The sequence below is a fragment of the Mauremys reevesii genome, linkage group 3, assembly GCF_016161935.1.
Source record: "Mauremys reevesii isolate NIE-2019 linkage group 3, ASM1616193v1, whole genome shotgun sequence".
In the NCBI taxonomy this organism is placed as follows: Eukaryota; Metazoa; Chordata; order Testudines; family Geoemydidae; genus Mauremys; species Mauremys reevesii.
In genome coordinates this window covers 78,401,248-78,416,589 of record NC_052625.1, presented here as the reverse complement: position 1 = coordinate 78,416,589, position 15,342 = coordinate 78,401,248, and the positions used below count along the sequence as shown (strand labels likewise).

The following is a 15,342-nucleotide window of genomic DNA, read 5'->3' as shown; positions in this document are numbered from 1 at the left end:
CACCACCCCCTCTGGAACAGAACCGGCTCTGTCGGGTCGCAAATAGGTCTACTTGGGGAGTGCCCCACACTCGGAAGAGCTGGTGAGTGACCTCTGAGTGCAGCGACCACTCGTGTTGGGAGAAAACCCTGCTCAAGCGATCGGCCTGTGTGTTGTCGACACCTGGCAGGTGGAAAGCCTTCAGGGAGATGTCGTGGGCTATATAGAACTCCCAGAGGCTGAGGGCTTCTCAGCAGAGGGCCGAGGACCTCGCCCCAACTTGCCTGTTGATGTAAAACATCCCGGTGGTGTTGTCCGTGAGTACCCTGACCACCTTGCCACGCAGTTGTGCGCTGAACGCCACACAGGCTAGTCATATTGCCCTGAGCTCCTTGACATTTATGTGAAGGGACAACTCCACGGTCGACCACATCCCCTGGGTTTGTGAGTTCCCTATGTGGGCCCCCCAGTCCAAGTCCGACGCATCGGACACGAGGTCTAGTGACGGGGTCGGGTCCCAGAAGGGAATGCCCTGGAGCATATTGGCCGGGCAGGCCCACCATTGGAGCGAGGTGATCACCAGTGCCGGTACCGTAAGGACTTTGTCCAGCCTATCCCGGGCCTGGGAGAACTCTGAGGCCAGCCAGAGTTGGAGGGGCCTCATCCGAAGTCTGGCATGGCGGACCACTTATGTGCACGCCGCCATGTGGCCCAGGAGCTGCAGGCATACCCTGGCCGTGGTCATGGGGAACTCTGTAACCGAGGCTATGCCCCAGCCCCCTGCCCTAGCCCCGCCCCCATCTACTCCCTTTCACTTCCCACCCCGATTGCCCCGGTCAGAACCCCCACCCCACCCCCTCTCCTTGTCCCCTGACTGCCCCCTCCCGGGACCCTTGCCCCTAACTGCCCCCCAGAACCCCACTCCCTACCTAAGCCTCCCTTCTCCCTGTCCCCTGACTGCCCCCTCCTGACACCCCCACCCCCACCCTAACTGCCCCCCTAGGACGCTACCCTCTACCTGTCCCCTGACTGCCCCAACCCTTATCCACAACCCCGCCCCCAGACAGACCCCTGGGGACTCCCATGTCCCATCCAACCACTCCCCACCCCCTGACAGGACCCCCAGAACTCCCAACCCTACCCCTGCTCCCTGACTGCGCCCCGAGACTCCCCTTACCATGCCCATGCCGATCAGACACTGGCTCCAAGTGGAGGCAAAACTCCACATGGAGTGCTGAGGCAGCCGGAGTGGGGGAGCTGCGGGAGGGGCAGCGGCGGCTCACACTTCTGAGCCGCAGAACCCGAGCGCGGTGAGGGGGGAGCCAGGGGGTGCGCCGGCCCGGTGTCCCCCCCGGCGCCCCCCTCGCCATGCTCAGGCTCTGTGGCTCCCGGGAGTGTGAGCCCCCGCCGCTGCCCCTCCCGCAGCAGGCTCAGGGCCCCGCACCCCAGCGGCTCACACTCCCGGAGCCGCAGAACCCGAGCATGGTGAGGGAAGAGCCGGGGGGGCGTGCCTGCTGCCGGTCTGGGGTCCCGGCTGCCGGCCCTGCTCAGCCTCCTACCGGCCTGGGGTTCCGTTCACTCAGCCGGCAGCACGCGTGCCAGGCAAAATCAGCTCGCATGCCAAAGGTGGCACGCATGCCGTAGGTTGCCAACCCTTGAACTAAAGTATTCAGGGTGAGAACAATGATTTGGGTTCATGTGTAAATATGCTGCCTCTAAAGTAAAATTTTATTCACAGAGCCCTCCAAACATAATTGATGATGCTGGTGCAAACAAGGAAGTTAACTGAAAAGATGTGTTAATTTCAGGCTCTGTAACCCAATGGGCAGGCTCAATGTACCAAATAGAAAAGAATAAAATGTATAAAAACCCACCACATTTAAGAATATTATGAACAAGGAAAGAGTTAAATATAAGCACTATTTTTTAAAAATGACTATTTAAATGTCTTCTTACACACCTGTCAGAATGAAGGTGACCCTATTGTATTCTTGTGAAGCACATCTTTCTTAAGTACTAAATTTATTGCTGAAGACTTCAGGGATCAGCAATTTTACTGTTTGAAAAATAACAGGATGTCTAAAAAAGGAATCACAAGACCTTTGAAATTTTTGATAAAACCGACTTCAACTGTATATAGTTACTGTTTCCCACTACAGCACAAAATGTTTTATTCTGCTTCCAAGAAGTAGGGTTTGCAGTAGAACCATATGGTCAATTCTGCAGTTTGAAATTTTCAGAAATCCCCCTCTCTTTTTTTGGAAGGAAGTACATTTTTTAATAGGAACACTGAAGCACTTGGGTAGCCTTTTTGGTTGTGGTAATGTCTTCACTCAATTGCTCTAGTGCAGTGGGTTCCTAAACTTGTTCCGCCGCTTGTGCAGGGAAAGCCCCGGTGGGCCAGGCTGAGTTGGTTACCTGCCACATCCGCAGGTTCGGCCGATCACGGCTCCCAGTGGTCATGGTTCGCTGCTCCAGGCCAATGGGAGCTACTGGAAGCGGTGGCCAGTACGTCCCTCGGCCTTCGCCACTTCCAGCAGCTCCCATTGGCCTGGAGCAGGGAACCGCGGCCACTGGGAGCTGAGATCGGCCGGACCTGCGGACGCAGCAGGTAAACAAACCGGCCCGGCCCGCCAGGGGCTTTCCCCGCACAAGTGGCGGAACAAGTTTGGGAACCACTGCTCTAGTGCTAAGCTTACTCCTGGGGGAATTCTGTGCCACTAACCACATGCAGAATTTATGTCCCCCACTGCAATTACACCTTTTCCCCGTCGGGGCTGCTATAGCACCAGAAGAAAAGGCATCCAGCTCAGCCAGCCACGGATAGGGAATGTGAGAGACTGCGTTTCTCACAGCGCCTTGCCCTCAGGACCAGGTAAGATGGCTCAAGGTATGCGGGGGACAGGCAGAGTGGGGCACATGGGGCTGCTGGTGGGTCACATAGACTGGGGTTCAGAAGGGCTAGTGGGGGGGGACAGACTGAGGTGGGAGCACAGGAGCTAGTGGGGTGACAGCATTGAACCAGGAGCTGAATGGGAGTGGGGGTGCAGGGACACATGGGGATGGGGCAAGAAGGGGTACAGGGCAACATGGAAACAGAGAGAAGGGGATGGCTGAATGGGGGTGCAGGGACACATGGGGACGGGGGGAGGGGTGTAGGGCAACATGGGGACAGGGGAAGCAGATGGCTGAATGGGGGTGCAGGGACACGGGGATGGGGGAGGAAGGATGGCTGAGTGGGGGTGCAGGGACGGATGAGGGAGGAGGGGTGCAGGGCCACATAGGGATGGGGGCAAGGGGATGAATGAGTAGAGGATGCAGGGACACATAGGGATGGGGAAGGAGGGGCGGCTGAGTGGGGGTGCAGGGACACATGGGGAATGAGGACAGATGTGCCTGACTGAATGGGAGAGGCTAGGGGTCAGCCAGAGTCTGCATGGGGGAGACTCCCCAATTCCCTAACAATCCCTACCACTCTCCAAAAAAAAACCCAACTGTTCCATACTTCTCCCACCCACACCCAGGTTCACTCCCAGGCTCCTTCCTGGCAATTACTTCATAGAATCATCATAGAATCTCACGGTTGGAAGGGACCTCAGGAGGTCATCTAGTCCAACTCCCTGTTCAAAGCAAGACCTAATCCCCAACTAAATCATCCCAGCCAGGGCTTTGTCAAGCCTGACCTTAAAAACCAATAAGGAAGGAGATTCCACCACCTCCCCAGGTAACCTATTCCAGTGCTTCACCACCCTCCTTGTGAAAGTTTTTCCTAATATCCAACCTAAACCTCCCACACCGCAACTTGAGACCATTACTCCTTGTTTTGTCATCTAGTACCACTGAGAACAGTCTAGATCCATCCTCTTTGGAACCTCCTTTAGGTAGTTGAAAGCAGCTATCAAATCCCCCCTCATTCTTCTCTTCTGCAGACTAAATAATTCTAGGTTTCAGAGTAGCAGCCGTGTTAGTCTGTATCCGCAATTATTAATTATATAATTCCAGTTCCCTCAGCCTCTCCTCATAAATCATGTGCTCCAGCCCCCTAATCATTTTTGTTATCCTCCACTGGACTCTTTCCAATTTTTCCACATCCTTCTTGTAGTGTGAGGCCCAAAACTGGATCCAGTACTCCAGATGAGGTCTCACCAGTGCTGAATAGAGGGGAATGATCACGTCCCTCAATCTGCTGACAATGCTCCTACTTATACAGCCCAAAATGCCGTTAGCCTTTTTGGCAACAAGGGTACACTGTTGAATCATATCTAGCTTCTCATCCACTGTAATCCCTAGGTCCTTTTCTGCAGATCTTCTGCCTAGCCACTCAGTCCCTAATCTGTAGCAGTGCATGGGATTTTTCCATCCTAAGTGCAGGACTCTGCATTTGTCCTTGTTGAACCTCATCAGATTTATTTTGGCCCAATCCTCCAATTTGCCTTGGTCTCTCTGTATCCTATCCCTACCCTCCAGCATATCTACCACTCCTCCCAGTTTAGTGTAATCTGCAAACTTGCTGAGGGTGCAATCTATCCCATCATCCAGATCATTAATGAAGATGTTGAATAAAACCAGTCCCGATCCCTGGGGCACGCCGCTTGATACCGGCTGCCAACTAGGCATCAAGCCGTTGATCATTCCCATTGATCCTGATGATCTAGCCAGCTTTCTATCCACCTTATAGTCCATTCATCCAGCCCATACTTCTTTAACTTGCTGGCAAGAATACTGTGGGAGACCGTATCAAAAGCTTTGCTTAAGTCAAGGAATAACATATCCATTGCTTTCCCCTCATCCCCTCAGACCCAGTTATCTCATCATAGAAGGCAATTAGGTTAGTCAGGCATGACTTGCCCTTGGTAAATCCATGCTGACTGTTCCTGATCACTTTCCTCTCCTCTAAGTGCTTCAAAATTGATTCCTTGAGGACCTGCTCCATTATTTTTCCAGGGACTGAGGTGAGGCTGACTTGCCTGTAGTTCTCTGGATCCTCCTCCTTCCCTTTTTAAAAGATGGGCACTACATTAGCCTTTTTCCAGTCATCTGGGACCTCGCCCGATTGCCATGAGTTTTCAAAGATAATGGCCAATGGCTCTGCAATCACATCCACCAACTCCTTTGGCACCCTTGAATGCAGTGCATCTGGCCCCATGGACTTGTGCTTGTCCAGCTTTTCTAAATAGTTCTGAACCACTTCTTTCTCCACAGAGGGCTGGTCACCGCCTCCCCATACTTTGCTGCCCAGTGCAGTAGTCTGGGAGCTGACCTTGTTTATGAAGACAGAGGCAAAAAAAAGCATTGAGTACATTAGCTTTTTCCACATCCTCTGTCACTAGGTTGCTTCCCCCATTCAGTAAGGGGCACACACTTTCCCTGATCACCTTCTTGTTGCTAACTTACCTGTAGAAACCCTTCTTGTTACTCTTAACATCCCTTGCTAGTTGCAACTCCAAGTGTGATTTGGCCTTCCTGATTTCACTCCTGCATGCCTGAGCAATATTTTTATACTCCTCCCTGGTCATTTGTCCAATCTTCACTTATAATAAAATAATAATAATAATTGGAGATATACCAATCTCCTAGAACTGGAAGGGACCTTGAAAGGTCATCGAGTCCAAGCCCCTGCCTTCACTAGCATAACCAATTTCTGCCCCAGATCCTTAAGTGGCCCCCTCAAGGATTGAACTCACAACCCTAGGTTTAGCAGGCCAATGCTCAAACCACTGAACTATCCCTCCCCCCTTCATTTAAGCTTCTTTTTTGTGTTTAAGATCAGCAAGGATTTCACTATTAAGCCAAGCTGGTCGCCTGCCATATTTACTATTCTTTCTACATATCGGGATGATTTGTTCCTGCAACCTCAATAAGGATTTTTTAAAATACAGCCAGCTCTCCTGGACTCCTTTCCCCATCATGTTATTCTCCCAGGGGATCCTGCCCATCAGTTCCTTCAGCGAGTCAAAGTCTGCTTTTCTGAAGTCCAGGGTTTGTATTCTGCTGCTCTCCTTTCTTCCTTGTGTCAGGATCCTGAATTCAACCATCTCATGGTCACTGCCTCCCAGGTTCCCATCCACTTTTGCTTCCCCTACTAATTCTTCCCTGTTTGTGAGTGGCAGGTCAAGAAGAGCTCTGCCCCTAGTTGGTTCCTCCAGCACTTGCACCAGGAAATTGTCCTCTACACATTCCTAAAACTTGCCTCTTCCTCAGCTACTCTGTTACCCCTGACTCCCCCAAGCCTTTGCACTGCTTCTGAGGGAAGCAGAAAATATGTTTCTGGATTGTAGTTTAAATGAATTATTACTGAAAGTTTTGTATTAATATGCCTAGTAATGAATGTATTTCTCAAAAAAACATTTCTTGAGTATATTTGGTTGTCTATATTGTTACAGACATACTTGCTGACAGGTATTTTGAAATAAATGACCAAAATAATTAAAACTGATGTCATTATATTGTGTTATTTTGATAAATAAAATATGCATCATTTTAAAATATTTGTGCAGAATTTTAAATTTTTTGGCCGAGAATTCCCCCAGGAGTAAAAGCTGATAAATGAATTACACAGAGCAAAATACTGAACATTACTTTGAAGATACTATCCAAGAGGTCCAATTACAAAGCTAAAAGAGCAGTAACTTCGGTTCATTACAACCAGGTTACCTTCTGATAACTATGTTAATAACTTGTGCTCACCATTGGAGCTGTTAATGCAAAAGAAAGAGGAATTATTCAACAGAGATTTTAATGTAGATTTTCTATAGATCATGACTATCAAGATGTTCTGTCCCATGGAAATTTGGACACCATATTTGTAGCAGTTTATTCTTCAGTGTCACATCTGGTTGCAAATGTTGTACCCTTTTGAAGAGAGTGAACAATCTTTACCCATGGAACTAGAATTATGTAAAGAATTCCCAAGACTGTTTCAGGACCCTAGAGGCTAAAAAAACCTCATGTCAGCTAGAGAAAGCCTTCCATCATACATAAACTTGTAACTATTTGAAAAAGTTTTCAAACAGATAGAGCCCAACACAATTTCAACTACTGTTTCCAGAACCTATGCTAATATCCTTCCAGAGGGAAATCTATTGCATGTTTTTTTCTTTTTAAAAATTCCTGTCCATAATGAACAGTGAAATTGTGCTAGCTGGAAAACACATTGAGCACTTGTTGAAATCCTTGCAGTACAGCAACACAGGGAAAATTATTTCCTGACTTTTCCGTCAACTTTAGAATAATGTCACTTTTCTTTCAACTTGCTAAGTATCTTAATAATTTATAGAAGTCTGAAATATACAAAAACTTCTGGAATTAATGATGCAATATAAGAAGGTAAATTAATGCAGATCTCAAACAAATGATTGAAAAGATATTTAACTTACATATGATTAGATCTCCTTCCTCTGTTTGTCTTCTTTCCTATGACAGGAGTACCAAAATGTTCAGGGTTCGTGAGTGGGAGCTGATCTAATGTCTGTTGGAAGATAATTAAACTCATTAAAACGCAAACCAATTTTTCAAGAGTTTATACCAAATTTAATTTGTATATACTTTAATAAATGTATTTTTTGTAACTGGAAAGTCTTCCTACTGACAATGTACTTAGAGCAGAGACAGTATTGCTTTAAAAACAATGGCCTTGTTTTTTAGAAATTAACATTTCACACAAATTAACTTCTTCTACACAGCCATTCTCACATACACCCTGAAGGCCCTGTTCTGAGACCACTTCTCAGTAAAGGAGAACTGAAACTCTGACATCTTGATATGAGATACTCCCTTCCCTTTGCTAGATGAAGCACATTCTGCTTCTGAAGCACCCTTAGATCTACATCCCAATTATACTTGTAAGGGAAATGGACAAAGGTCTTTCATGTAGAAAAACTGAAGTTAGCAAGGCAAACCAAATGAAGTTAACTTTCTTATCAATTAATGACAAAATATTGCACAGCTGTGTTCTTGCAAGAGTGAAGAACAAAGTCTGGCAAGAACAACATGTTCCTCAAAGATTCTATAACAGATGTATTTAGGAAGGGGGTACTTACTGTCTGGAAAGGCTGAGAGAGCACGATATCTTAATTTAGGTCTTTTCAGGATGAGGGTGAAAAAAGAAGGATCTCACAGACCTCCAGCACCTTATATAGCTAGCCTTTGAAACTGGAGTCTTATGGAAAAGTCATTCTCTGTTATCATTCACAATTGTAAATAACTGGTTGTTAGGGCACCTAGAGCTTTTTCTATTGGCATATTTTATTGTTATTTAAATGCAAGTTGACACAGTTAAGGGGCAAACTGAATCTTAGAGCCCTTCTAGTCCCTCTCAAGTATACCCTCAAGTGACAGGCCCTGTGTCTTGCACCTCACTCTAGATGGAACCATACAACCAACCACTCTGGGATTTGGTCTCTAAGCATCAGGGCCCCTTTCCCAACTGTATTAATGCAACAGGCCCAACTGCAGTTGATGCCTGTAAGCTCTTTCACTCCTGGCACCCAGGAGCTGATTAAAGTGACTCAAGAACACATCTTCAAAATACAGGGTTTTTTATTCCTTCCCCAATGGTACAAAGCACACAGATTAAAGAATAAAAACAATAAAAGGCATATACACATGGGTCTTACTTACACCCTAATCTTTCCTTGACAGCTTTTTAAGTTCCCCTCACTCCAGCCAACCTCCATCTCCAGCTGGAAATAACAGACTGTTTTGCTTGCAGCAGGCTCTTTCTGTTTCTGTGTCCCCTTGCCAGTCTGTCAGCTCTTCCTGTCATTTCCTGGGCAGTTTTCTGGCCACTCACACCACCCTCATCCTTTTCTATAGCCAGGATCCTGTAATATCTTAGTGTTCCCTTTTCTCTCTCTCTTCCTAGCCTTGGCAAAACAGCTATGTCACCAGGTTTGGGGCTGAGAAGTCACTACTCATGGTAATAAACCTGACTATTGTGTTTGAATTTTCCTTGGGGTGCCCCTTATCTAGGCCATTATTATAAGTTTCCTGCTTGGTTCCTTTAACCCTTTTTGATTTAACTCCATAGCAAGTAACCCATCATATATACACAAATAAAGGCATGCATCATATTCATAAAAAATAAGAGATATTTCCCCCAGTTAGTTACACAATAAACAAATGTTACCAGACTACACTTCAAGAAGTGTGAAAACTTTCTTTGTCTAACCATTCTCAATGTAATGCAAGTTTCAAACTATGAAGAATACATCAGATTCTCATTAAAAATATTCTGTAGGCCAGACTGAACTCACTGCAGCTGATGAAGCCCACCTCTTTCAAACCAAAAAGCAAACATACATCTGTCTGTGACTGTGATGGAAGTTGCATATTTACTCTACACAGAATGATGGGCATGGACAGAATTAAAACCCTAGCTCAGAACAAGAGAACAGCACTGTGGCATAATTCTAAGGCTATGTCTACACTACAAATTACTTTGGCATAATTTACGTTGTTTAGGGGGGTGAATAATCCACAACTCTGAGCAACGTAAATTATAACAACCTAAGCACTGATGTAGACAGTGCTATGTCAGCGGGAGAGCTTCTCCCACTGACATAGCTACCACTGCTCGCGGAGGCAGGCGTTATTAAGTCGACGAGAGAGCTCTCTCCTGTTGGCTTAGCGCATCTTCACCAGAAGCACTACAGAGGTGCAGCTGCACCGCTGTAAATGATGTACACTAGAACCTCAGAGACCACTGACTGGTCAACCACACCCCTCCTTTGGAACCGGAAGTATTCAATCAGGCAGTAGCAGAAACAAAACAAAAAAGCTAGTACAGTACAGTACTGTGTTAAACGTAAACAACTAAAAAAAAATAAAGGGAAAGTTTAAAAAGAAGATTTGACAAGATAAGGAAACTGTCTGTGCTTGTTTCATTTAAATTAAGATGGTTAAAAGCAGCATTTTTCTTCTGCATAGTAAAGTTTCAAAGTCGTATTAAGTTAGTGTTCAATTGTAAACTTCTAAAAGAACAATCATAACATTTTGTTCAGAGTTACAATCTCCATTCCTGAGGGGTTCATAACTTTGAGGTCCTACTGTAATTTAGACATAGCCTAAGTGCTGAAGAAAGTGGAGGTGCAATTTTAACTTCCAAGTGTAAAGGAATACCTATCATGAACCAATTACTAGAACTGCAGACAGTGAGGGAACTGGAAATCAGTGATTTTTGGCTAAACACCAAGTGCTCAAATACCTGAAAAGAAAAGGGACTGGCAAAATGAAAAGCAAGAGAGGTTACCTTAAAATTAGGTTTCTGCGAATCAGAGACAATAATCTGGACAGATGGACATTCTTGTTCAGACAGCAGGAAGGTAGATTAACCTATATAATAATCTTGGCCAAAATTTTCAAATCTGGATTCCTAAAGTTAGGCTCCTAACCCCATATTTAATATATATAAGGAGCCCGATGATCAGAAGCACTGAGAACCTACAAATCACAAAAATTCAACAGGAGCAGCAGATGCTCATCATCTTTGAAAATTAGGCCACTGATAGTTAAATCCATATTTAGGTACTTAGGAGCTTAATGTTAGGTACATACACTTGAAATTTTTAGTGAGAGAATCTGAGCACCTTAACAAAGGCACAGTAAAAATGCGTAATTCACAACAACTGAGCAACATGCTCAATTGAGTATAGCACAGAATGAATTTTCCTACTGAACTGAACACTTTCTCAAACAGCTCTTCGATAAATTAACATGTTCACATATATTGGTCCATCTGCTTGTCTGTCTGCTCATACGGTCTTGTGTAATAAGCAGAAATAAACGTCTGACTTAACACTGTAATTGTTTAGAAAGTATTTGTATATTTTAGAAGTAATTAATTAGTCTGTAGGCTAGAACATCAAACAAATACGAAAAGATTTTTTATTTCTGGAGGGACAAACATTTCTTCAAAGTAACAGCACACAGATGTATCTGAGATTTCAAATTTATTAGCTATTACAACAACATTTACAAATTAAACATGGTCATTTGCACCAGCTCCCATTAAAGTGTAATTATGTGAGAAGATACAAATCATCATGTGTGTCATGCACTACACTGCAGTATCTTTTTTCAATCAGTGCTTACTAAGAAAGCTAAGAAAAGTATTTCTAGCAAAAATAATTCAACTTATAAAGTAATATCACTACTGAACCCCATTATGCAAAAAATAAATATGAAGTGTCAATTTTGACGGCAACTTTTAGTTTGGAGAAGTCACTCTCAAATCTTATTTCTGGGTGTAAAGGAATGAGCTAGATTTTGTGGATTATATTTTGCATAGTCACAATTTTAGCAGCATTAATGTATTTAGCCTTTGAAAGTCTAAGGCACTAATTAAACTGATGAAATTGGGATGAAAGGCATTGTTTTGATTATTTTTAAATATAAACACTGTGGAATTAAGATATGTTCATTCTGACACCAATCACTTACCTCACTTTCAGCAAAATGTCTCTCTCCTTTCAGGCAAAGAGAAGAGCGTCTTAGAGTCTTCTCATCTCCATCATCAAATACTGTCACCAGGGAAAAAAGGAAAGGAAGATTATTAGTTAATAAACTGAAAAAGTACTTGGTCTGTATTTTTCCTGCTGTGGAAATATCCTTTGCTCAGTTCCCTGAATATTTTTCCTGTATGAAATCCAGTACTCTCTGTGACAGGGCATTGAGAACCACCCTTTCTGAACATGACACACCCAACCCCAGTTTCATCACTAAGAGGGAACACCAAACTAGATGGTAACTGTACTTTTCTATAGTTCTAGAAGTTTTTCAGGGAACTAGAGGATTGAGATCAACTATTACTCCAGGGAACTTGTGTAGTTTAGCTGTAATCCCCAAACCTGCAACATATGTGTGTTTCCGTAAACTGATTACAACAGGAGAAAACTCCCCACGGTATGCCTAGAACTTGGTAGGTACCTGCATTATGAACCCTGGACAGTTAGACTCTGTATACTGTGTTTATTTTGACTAATTTATTTATCTCCTCCCCAACCCCTGGCTGAGGGCATCCTAATAATAGAGAGCATCTTCCTTTTCTTTTGTTAAGCCATATAACAACATGCAGTCCCCACAAGAGAATGTCTTATCTGGCCAAAAAGCATGTAGAGAGCAGATGCTATCTCTGCCACACTTGCATATTCTTCTCCTTTACCTTCAAAATACACAGCAAGGCAACCTTTCCAGTTTTCTACCAGACAGAAGTACAGTAGTTTACTGAATTTAAAGGAACTATCCTGAAACTGAAAATTTCAAAGGAAACCAAGAGGTCAAGGTTTCAGGGAAAGTCAATGAAATGCAAATCAGTTATTCCAAGATCTTAGAGAAAGGAGGAACTTGCCCATCAGCAGGCTTTTTCTTGAAGATGTAGAACTCTATGCAAAAGCTCTGGACACCAAATAAGCCAGGTGCTTGTACATACACAAATGATGTTACAAAGATCAGAAGTGTCAAGGGCATGACTTAGTCCTTGTCCATACACCAGTAATACTGCTTTAACTATATACTGGTATAGTTAAAATGTAAAATGGTACCAACCCCACACCTCAACAGTGTGGACTCTTATCAGTATATAAAGGTGCCTTATACCAGGGATTCTCAACCATTTTCTTTCTGAGCGCCGCCCTCCCCCTCCCCCCCAACATGCTATAAAAATTCCACGGCCCACCTGTGCCACAACAACTGTTTTTCTGCATATAAAAGTCAGGGCTGATGTTAAGGGGTAGCAAGCAGAGCAGTTGCCCAGGGGACCAAGCCACAGGGCGCCCCATGAAGCTAAGTTGCTCAGGCTTCCGCTTCAGCCCCACGTGGCGGGGCTCAGGGCCCCTAGCTTCAGCGCTGCATGGCAGGGCTTAGGCAGTCTGCCCTGGGCCTCAGCAAGTCTAACACTGGTCCTGTTTGGCAGACCCCTGAAGCCTGCTTGTGGCCCACCAGGGGGCCTCAGACCCCTGGTTGAGAACCACTGCCTTATACTACTATAGCAAAGGGAATAACCTATTATAATAGTAATATAACTGGACCCAAGCTAGGGATTGTACTGGAGTCTGACAGGAACACCCAGCTCTCAACCAGATTTTCATCAGATCCACAGATACCAATATCTCCAAAGTTTTTTTTCAGTCCTGCTTCTATTCACCCACCTGATAAAATATATTCCTAATCTGCTGCTGCTAAGAATGTCATTTCACTCCCAAACTGCATTACACATGATGAAGTTGGCAGCTACGATACCAACTTTCACTGATCCCACAAGATGGGTATCATCCTATCTGGTAAGCACAGTATCTTCAATCACATCTCCAGGTCAGCTCTCTCCTCCCTTCTTTACTTCCACCTTCCCTTTCTTTCTTTCTTTCTCAGGCTCAATCTTTGACAGCTGCACATGTCACTTTGAACCTCAAACTGCAACTCCTTGCACCAGCTGCCTCCACCATTTAGCCCATATCTATTTCTACATCACTTACTTTGGCAAACTGCTGATTTCATGCGTTTGTCACATCACATTTTACAATTCCATCCAAATTTCAGGCTATTTGGAACTTTGAAGTACACTTTTTATTTATATGTCCATACACTATTTCTTCACCACCTCACTAATTCCCATGTCCACTTCTATATTGATTATGAAAACCTCTTCTTCATGGCCACACCCTTCTCTATTACTCTGCCTCTTCCCCTTCATTCTATTTTGGCCTCTGTTCTGTCCATGTCCTGCCCTCATCCTACTTTCTTATTCTATCAGATAATTTCTCTGTAGTAATACCTATCTGGATACTTAGCTCACAAAATCTCCATTTCTTTTAAAGGAGAAAAACAGGTTACCTACCTTTCATAACTGTTGTTCCTCGAGATGTATTGCTCATGTCCGTTCCATTCTAGGTGTATGCGTGCCCACATGCAATCGTCAGAGATTTTTGTCTTAGCAGTATCCGTAGGGTCAGCTGTGAGTGCCCCGCACATGCGCTGGTATATAGGCACCGCTGATCTTATGCCCCCTCAATTCCTTCTTGCCAGCAACTCCGACAGAGGGGTAGGAGGGTGGGTAATGAAATGGATATGAGCAACACGTCTCGAAGAACAGTTACAAAAGATAGGTAGCTGTTTTTTTCTTCTTCAAGTGCCTGCTCATGTTGATTCCATTCTAGGTGTATTGGGATGTAACCTGAGGATATTACTTTGAGCACCCAATGGTCCATGGTCAGCTAAGACCAGGACAACCGGAAGGGGCGGAGGCGGTCAAGGAAAGAGTGGAAGGGTAGATCCTGGAAGGTGACTGGGGCATCGTCCTCAAGCGCACCCTCAAAATGACTGCTTCTGGAAGACCCAAGCTGAGCAGACGAACGGAAAGATGACGGGTGTTGCTGCTTAGACCCCTTGTCTCTATCCTTCCTCCTGTAGGTGCCCAGCCAGGGAGTCCCCCAGGACCTAGACTGCGAAGGCGGAGGAGTTGGAGGGCGGACCGGCTTCCTGGCCTGGTGAGGAGTATGGAGGCCTAAAGAGTGGAGAGTGGCATGGGAATGTTTAAGGCCATGGAGTCTCGGGTCCGTGAGCTCGGAGAAGAGCCCCATCCCCTCAAATGGGAGGTCCTGTATAGTGGCCTGCATCTCTTAGGATAACCCGGAGGACTGCAACCAGGAGGTGCGCCTCATGGCCGCCGCGGAGGCGACCATTCTGGCCACTGTGTCAGTAGCGTCCCAGTCCATCTGAAGGGCCCCCCCCTTGGCACAACTATGTGTTCATCCACCAAAGCAGCGAACTCCTGAGCTCAGTCCTACAGAAGGGCCTCCTTGAATTTGTTAAGGGAGTCCTACAGGTTAAAATTGTACCTGCCTAACGGGGCCTGTTGGTTAGACACCTGAAATTGCAGGTTTGCCATCAAATAAATCTTTCTGCCAAATGCCAGTCTCTTGGCATCTTTATTTTTCAGCATGCCACTGACTTGGCCCTGCCTGTCCTTTTCATTAATAGCAGTCAATATCGACCACTGATGCCACAGATATTTGAACCCTTTTGCAGGGACATCATAACTTTTTTTCAGCCTTCTTAGAAGTAGGTGGAATTGAAGAGGGGGTCTGCCTCAGTGATCTAGCAATCTTAAGGACCCCTGGTGGATGGGCAGTGCAACCCAGGCCGGGGTGGATATAAAGTTAAAGAGGTCGTCAGACTCCGCTGGGACCGCTTCAATTTTTAGGTTCAAGTTCGTAGCCACCCTCTTAAGGAGAGCCTGGTGCTCCTTGAAGTCATCAGGGGGCTGCCCGTTTAGATAGGAGATGATGACGAGTGCACTGCTGGGGGAGGTGCGGGTTCCCCTTCCTTCTCTGGGGACAGCTCCTTAGATGCTGGAGTCCTATGCACTGC

General features: G+C 45.4%; 1 protein-coding gene across 4 annotated transcripts in view; it reads right to left on the bottom strand.

Annotated features, from left to right (window-relative positions):
- ARID4B (AT-rich interaction domain 4B) overlaps positions 1-15,342 on the bottom strand; it is a 158,502-nt gene that overhangs the window by 92,938 nt on the left and 50,222 nt on the right. For all 4 annotated transcript variants that reach the window (XM_039531486.1, XM_039531484.1, XM_039531485.1 and 1 more), the window contains exons 6-7: positions 11,419-11,498; positions 7,356-7,447 (exon numbers count right to left, since the gene is read on the bottom strand). In XM_039531486.1, coding sequence (XP_039387420.1) covers positions 7,356-7,447; positions 11,419-11,498 — 172 coding nt within the window. The remainder of the gene's footprint in view (positions 1-7,355; positions 7,448-11,418; positions 11,499-15,342) is intronic.